General features: G+C 41.5%; 1 protein-coding gene across 2 annotated transcripts in view; it reads left to right on the top strand.

Annotated features, from left to right (window-relative positions):
- Nucleotides 1-212: 212 nt before the first annotated feature.
- Nucleotides 213-7,821, top strand: part of sh3rf1 (SH3 domain containing ring finger 1) — a 52,613-nt gene continuing 45,004 nt past the window's right edge. The window contains exons 1-2 of one of the 2 annotated variants that reach the window (XM_028445183.1): nucleotides 213-282; nucleotides 1,233-1,719. In XM_028445183.1, the coding sequence (XP_028300984.1) occupies nucleotides 1,339-1,719 (381 nt within the window). In that variant the 5' untranslated portion in view covers nucleotides 213-282; nucleotides 1,233-1,338. The other variant, XM_028445182.1, reaches the window with a different exon arrangement.

Here is a 7,821-nt window from a genome sequence, read left to right as displayed (position 1 = left end):
AATCGGACATTTCACCTCTACGCGCTCAAAACGAGTTTACCAACAACCTCACTTTCTATACCTAATTTATTTTAAATCTATATAAGCGAGAAATTAAATAAACGGGGACTTGCTCAAGTATATTTGGTTAGTTTAGGGGGTGTGGGCAGTGTGTGGTGCTTTTGTTTAAACTTTAAAGGTGTTACAGCTGTGTAAAGGGTTGTGTGGCGCACAGGCTGTGAAGCGGTCGTATCCCTCCCCCGCTCCGTTTGCTCCACAGCAGCAGCAGCAGCAGCAGTTCTGGTTAGTACTAGCATGGCGCTCGACTCGGTAGGACTTCGTTGTGTCGTTTATGTATTGTTTCACATTAGCTTATCCTTAAGTTTCTGACTGAGGTCTCGTTATTAGTAAGTAATTAGAAACACACGGGGAGTCCGTGAAGTGTGTTGTACAGTGTAACTGGTGCTGGTTTGTGTAGCTCTGCTAACTACTAGTAACATTAGCCCCGCAGTTAAAAACTGGGAGATACTGAGCAACAAGAAGAGGCTGCTGGTTGGAAAGAGCTAAAGATGGTAAGTGTTCAGCACTTAAAAGTACGTTAAAGCTTCACATTCAAGCTACTTTACATCATAGAAAGCGGAACGATGTTGTTTCACTCACAGAAATGACTGAAACGCAACTATTTGTCGGGTGTTGTAAAGCTGCGTACATGATTAAATAATCCTGCTAACATTCGCTGTTTGGGAGGTTTGTCAGCAAATATGTTTTTTTTTGTTTTGTTTTTTACTTAAAAGTGTAGGAAAACTCAAGTAAGATAAGCGGAAAAGTCACTTTCACTTGGATTAGACTTTTCTACAGCTGTTATGTAATAACGGTATTTATTGCTTGATCATTGTACAGTACTAATACTAACATCCTCCCTCTGTGCGTCAAAGCCGGTTGTTTTTTTCCCACACACAAAAAGCACATGTTTTCACTACAGGGATTAAATGGTGGTTTTCTTGATGCCTTCCATCTTTGCTCTGTCCAAAGTTTAAAATCTCAGTGTCTCACTCACAGGGTTTTGTTTATTCAGTCAATTTGAAAGAGTGGCTGAACCACAATCACACACACTAAGTGTAATTATCCTCTGTGGAGTAAATTAGATTAACTCTGCCTTCAATCCCTAACACGGTAATCTAACTGGAGACTACAGATTGTGTGTTTTGCTACTTTCAGATTGATGATGTGAATGATTCTCTTTTCTCTCCCAGATGCCATGGCTATAGTCGAGGTATGGCAGTGACGTGACAATACCTGGATCTGCATCACGACAAAAGCCCCCAGCATTGTCATGTTTTCCTGCTGAAGACACAAACCATGGATGAATCGGTGCTGCTGGATTTGCTGGAGTGCCCCGTGTGCCTGGAGCGACTGGATGCTTCGGCTAAAGTTCTCCCCTGCCAGCATACCTTCTGCCGCCGCTGCCTTCAAGGTATTCTGGGCTCCCGGGGAGAGCTCCGTTGTCCAGAGTGCCGCACGCTGGTGGAGTGTGCTGTGGACGAGCTTCCCAGCAACATCCTCCTGGTGCGCCTCTTGGATGGCATCAAGCAGAGGCCTCGCAGGGCTGGCCATGGAGCAGCAGTGTGCACCAATGGGACGTCAGGAGCTGTGGCCAGAGTGCATGGAAGTGGGACCAGAGAGCAGGGAACTCCAGGAGCTCAACCCCAACGGACTCAGGCCAAGAGCAACCTTGTTCGGGTCAGTATACAAACTTGGTGAATGTGGATCAGTGTGCACAGATATGCGTTTCCCATTGTTATGGTCAAACTGAAACAAAACAGAGCAAATCAAGGTGGATTAAAAGCATCATGTTGCATTAGTGTCTCTAATTTTTATGGTGGATTAATAGTTATCATGGTGATGATCTCTGTACCAACTTCAGACCAACCTGTTATACACAAAGGGGTTCTTGCTACTTAGTTCTTAACTTGTTTTCCTCCAGATCAGAGTTTGTAATTAAAAGCACTTCAGCATACAAATGTAGTTTTGTATGATGGCGCAGCATGGAAAAGCAGTAACAATGCCATGTGATCCATATTTCAGTTTATTACAAACATTCAACAGGCATGATGGTGAAATTTAGAATATTCTGTGAATGCGTGATCACAGAGGGCCTGAATCTAGTTTTTGCTGTTGACATTCGAGACATTTTTTTATCTTCCCAAAATATGTAGCTATTAAAATGTGCAAAAATAATTTCAATAAATACAAAAAGATAAGATACCTTTCATTTTCTCTTGCAAATTTAGCCAAGTCGGACAAAAAATTCCTCAAAAAAAAAAGTAATGCAGCAGAAAAGCAGGTTGGAAGGCCCGTGGGCCCCTTTCTGAGCAGCTCCAGTCTCTATGAAGAGAGGATAGGGTAGATGAAAAGATGTAAAGCTCTTGTGTAGAATTACTGGAATGTCAAAGGGCTGATAATGTATCTGCCCAGCCATGCAGGTATGAAGATCAGAGACCTGCCTGTAAATTGCTACTAGCAGACCTGCTTCATTTGCCAAAGTATCACTTCATAGGATTTGAGGATTTTTTTCAAAGCTGTTTGTGCATTTTGGAATTTCCCTTGAATCTGAAAAGCCTGTTTGTCTGGGGTTATTCGATACTTGGATATCATTTCACCTTTGTGGATCAGAGGTCGGGACCCAAAGGTGGGTTGGAGAACTGTTTTTAGCAGGTCAAGTGCTGCTGTCAAAATTATGCTGATAAGGTAATAACAAGAAATCCTCAATTTTTAATCTTTCTTAGTTGTACATTTCTGTTTAGATCATTTACATTTGTAGATAAAAACTACTGCCTCCTTCGATTAATCCAGTTTGCATTTTGCATATGATTAGAGTTGTGTAAAATTGTCATTAAATATATCTGAAAATGTTTCGCGTTTTCAGTCTTAGCTTGATTTCTAAGGAGGGATTTTAAATCCTAATGCCGGACTAGTTGAGTACTAAGGCTGAACAATGAATTACATTTGCAATATTATCGCAATACCATAAAACTCGATTTTCTAATCGCAAAGGCTGCAATTTTTTTTTATTTTTGTTGTCCAGTCTTGTACTGTCCTGTTAAGTTCAGAGAGTGTTTAAGAAGTGCAGTCCACATGTTTCATGAAACGTGAAGTTAGATATGTTGAAGAGGTAAAGCCACAGATTTGTTTGCTAATCTATGCTTTAAAATCTATATTTTATATTTATTTAAAGTTTAAATAAATCTGAAATTGTTTATTATGAAACAGATTGATTTATTGGTCTTCATTAAAAAATACATGACAAGATGCCTTTGGAAAAAATAATCATATATTCAATCGCAATATTGAGGAAAAAAATCGCAATTGGATTGTTTTCCAAAATTGTTCAGCCCTATTGAGGACCACTGCTTTCATTAATTTCAGAGTACCACTATTATATGTATCAGTGTTTGTGTAGCATTGTAGTTTAACCTTTACCAGTTCTTTTAAAAAGAGCTAAGTTAAATTTTGTGCCTGTAGTTCTCGCTGCTTTACTGCTTTTTGGGGACATTGGACTCTCATATCCACTTAATAGTCTGCTTTATTAAAGAATTATAACAATTAAAGTTATCTCGCCTACTAAAATAAGGATTTGAAGTTAAGGTTTAGTTTATTCAGACAAGGTTTTTAGGGATTTTTAATCTCCTGACATGCTTCGACTGTTAACTGTCAGTCTTCGTCAGACGAGTTCTGCTGATTGCCTTTGATGCTTCCTTTGAAGTTTCACTTGACTTCTGTGTAATACTTCTAGCAAGATTAATTTTGTCTTTTTTAAAAAATAGTATTTAAGTTATGGTTTCGTTTATTCAGACAAAGTTTTTCAGGAATTTTTAAAGTCAAAATATGTTAGATTAAAAAACCGCATTTGAATAAACGAAACTTGAACTTAACACACTATTCAAAAAGAAGACAAAATGAATCTTGCTGGAACAAAAATAAGGATTACCTAAGAACAAATGGTTGAAAGAGTTAAACTCACCTGCCTCACAACAGTCATGTGCACTTTTCTTTACCCTTTTAGGAGCCGTTTTAAAATTCATGAAGCCATTACTTTTTTACCTCATTGTCATGTTAGTGCACAAAATGATAGGGTGCATAGAAATCCTGCTTTTTAAACGGTTTTAGTAAATGTCATGTTGTTAACTTATAACGTCCCCCAGGCTGTCCCGAGGCTTTCTGCTGATGACGCACAGCAAGAAGAGACTTGGCTGGGCAGGTGTAACATGTTCAGGACATTAAAGGCACAGATCAAAGCTCTCGTCAATTGCCCAGCCTGAACTCTGGCCAGTGGTGACTTAACGCTTCACTGCCTCATGGCGACACCCTCAGTCCCGTTTAGTTTCTCTTTTTACACCCTGATCCATCCCTTGATTTTCTTTTATTTTTAGGTGTCTTAAAGCAGCTCCTCTGGATCTCATTCCTCTGTTCAAACTAGGGCTGGACCTCTGACTCCTATGTGTCTGGAGAATAGCTGGGAGGGAAGAGAAGTGGAATGACCTGACAGATGCACAACAGGGTTTTGTTCTGGGTCCCTCTGATCCCTCTGAAGCACCGACAAGAGAAAAAGAGCCTGGCTAAGAGTGCTTGTGTTTGTGTAAGGCCACCTGTAGCAGGAGCTGACACAAGTGTTAAGGGAAGGCGTCAGAAGAACCAAAAGGGACAAATGTTTAGTGGGTGACCCTGCACAGGGGTGTCCTGTCCCTCCTCTGAACCACCTCCGGGCCTGTGGACGTTGTCCAACCCACCCAGCAGCCCGACAACGCTTTGATGCAGAGGTCTGTCTTAGATGTAGCCCTGTGGTTGTCTGGCCCTTTGCTGTTAGACTGATGACTCACTGCTTTAGTGCTCTGTTACATGGATGTTTTGTCTTCCTCTCATCCTTATTGGCTCATATAACATAACATGGACCATGAGGATGTTGCAGGGCTGTCGAAGGTCAGGGTTTAGGAGTCACGACACCGAGGGGTTGGAGCCAGAAGGGAGAATAGATTTCATTGTGGATGTCTTTACTTATTGTCATGGGTCTCCAAAGAATTTAGCCTTTTTTTAAAATAGTCAGACGATAGCTTCTTATTCTTAACCCAGTAATTATGGAATGTTTTTATTCATTGTGTTCTAATGTAGTTGCTGTTCGGTGAGTTTTCTATATTTAGCACTATAACACATACACTTAACTACTTCCAATGATAAGAATGAGGCTTCATTAAAAGAGATCTTTAAGCTACTTGTCAGCCTGAAGTGATGGGAGCATGCATATACCAGTATGTTTTTGACTGGTATCGTCTCCACTTGTAGCCAAAAATGATGAGATGTTAATGTGCTGTCGGTACATTTTCCCTGTAATTCTTAGTTAACAGCTATTCTTTAAAATCCCTAGTACACATGATATAAACATCACCACATTACTTTCACGTTGTGCATTACAGTTATGCTGTATTTTGCAACAAACTCGGTCTCCGATTTTCAGTAATCATGGAAAATGGATGGAAATTACTGAATTAAAGGCGAACTGTGTAACTTTTGGCCGCTAGGGGCACTAGACCTGTAACTTTCAAGTCAAGCGCCCCTAGTGGCCACAAGCGCCGCAGCACTGTCGCAAAAATCAACAAACAGTCAGTCAGGCCAGCCTCCCTCGTCTTTTGTGTTACAGTTGACCTGTAACTTTGTGATAAGGATTGGCTCTAAGGGCTGGGTCGGTCAGGCCGGGATGCGAAGCGGGGCTGGGCTCGCGCCACGGCTGGAGGAGCAGCCACTTCCCTCCTCTCCCCGCCGCCGGAGGCCCGGCACTCGGCCCTCCTCGGTGGCACCCCCCCACTCCCTGGGCTCGTCGCCGTTCTCGCCGGGTGTCGGCGCTGCGGCAGGGGTCTGGGCGGACAAGGGTCAAGCGACCCACCGGGCGTGAGGTGGTGTTTGGCGGAAGGCGGGTCGGTGGAGGGGGCCGGGTTTCTGCGGCGTCTTTTTACCCTCCTCAGAAGCAGTTTTATACTTTTTGCTTGTCTCGGCCATGACCAGGAGTCAAACAGGCGGAAAAATACTAGCAAAAGCCTTTAGCCCAATGAGGATATCTGAGCCTGTGGTCACGTGACTTCCGTAAAGTGAAACGTTCTCCAGGCATTCTCCAGGTCACATGACTTGGCCAAAGACGGTCCGTATCTCCGAACTTACATGGTCAGTATTTCAAGAGGGAAGCCCCGCTTGGAGCATTGATACTGTAAAGCGCTGTATATTGGTCTGAGGAATCATTTAAAACAACTCATATGGGTCATCTCTTTAGGTCAAAATGTTTGTGGTGTGCCTTTAACTTAATACTCTCACCTACATGTTTTGGGAGACTATCACAGATTTTCACCATGTCTTTCCCTATAAAATGTGTGGTTACAAATGTGTAGTAAATGTTTGAAGGACATAAATAAACTGACTTTTTATATGTGGGGCAAAATCTTGCACCATTCACCTCCTCAGTGTATATTTGTGCAACATCTTTAACAGTAAGAATGAACGTGTTTTTGGGTAACCACAATACAACAATTTTTGTCCACCATTTACTTTTGTACTTTTGACAGTTTTTTTCCCCTAGTGTGTAGTTGTTTCTCTTGAGAAACTGTTGTTTGTAGTTTTATTTTGTGGAAATACTGTGGCTTGTTTAAATTCTTTCACTTGTCTGTGGTGGATGAGTCATGTCGGATTCGGCCTCCTTTGATGACATCATTAATTGTTGAGGCCTTTCCTCTTGGCAGGCCTCTTGACCTCTTTCATTGAACACAACCCCATCATTACACCTTCACACTGCTTGCAAACACATACTTACTACATTTGCCCAGGGATTATTTTTGGGTCTGTTCCTTTCTGTTCTTTCTCAACCTGCTGGCTCTTCTCTGCTGCATCCTCTGTGTTTCCCACGGTGGTCTACACACAAAGCTGTGACCTTTCTACATGCACAAGTTTCTGGGGCCTCCTGTAATTTCCTCTTATGAAGGGCTGTCATATTTCTTCTCTCATTCTGCTGCTCTGGATCTCTTCTGTGCTGGCTGTCTAAATCTATGCTGGAGCTCGTTAATGTCTAATGAGATTAGAGTTCATTAGATGGCGAGTCTGCACGGCTCCCTTTTCTCCTGTTACCACTGACTGCTGACTCTCATTCAGAAGAAACAAAACACTTGCCTATTTGTCAGGTAACCAGTCTGTCTCTATCTCCTGTTGTTTTAGTGTCACATACTCACACATCTAATGTACCTTTAGATTGTTCACACCGGAGGTATTAAAAAATGAACCCACATTAGAATCAGACAGATGAACAATCTCACTTAAAACTGTAGGGACTCAGATTTTCCCTTTCAAAATTTCCAAAATTCCCTTTCAGGGTTTACCAATTTCCGTGTCACGTTACATTTTTTCCATTTTGTTTCCATTTTATCATCTTTCTCTTTTTTAAATGATCAATAACCTTCCCAAAATTAAACCAAACATTTTAAACAGGCTTAATGTAGTTGATTTCTGTTATTTTTACATTTTCACTGCTTAAGAAAACTTACGATAATGGGAGGGTTATGCTTAAATCTCACGAGAATGTGTCGCAAGAGCTTCACATGTCCATTAGCCCTACTACTAGACCCTCAGTCCCCCGTTTAACAGGAAAAGTATTAGGGATAGACCAATATGGATTTTTTTTAGGGCCGATACCGATTTTTTTTTTTTCCCATCAGCCTTAGCCGATTTTTGGAGCCGATTCTACTCTTGCTCCCTCAAGTTACATAATGAAAATTACACACAATGATGATAACAAATGGTACGAGTCTCATT

The sequence above is a fragment of the Gouania willdenowi genome, chromosome 4 (genome assembly GCF_900634775.1).
Source record: "Gouania willdenowi chromosome 4, fGouWil2.1, whole genome shotgun sequence".
NCBI lineage: Eukaryota > Metazoa > Chordata > Actinopteri > Blenniiformes > Gobiesocidae > Gouania > Gouania willdenowi.
The sequence above is the reverse complement of the archived record's forward strand: the minus strand, read 5'-3'. Positions and strand labels throughout refer to the sequence as shown.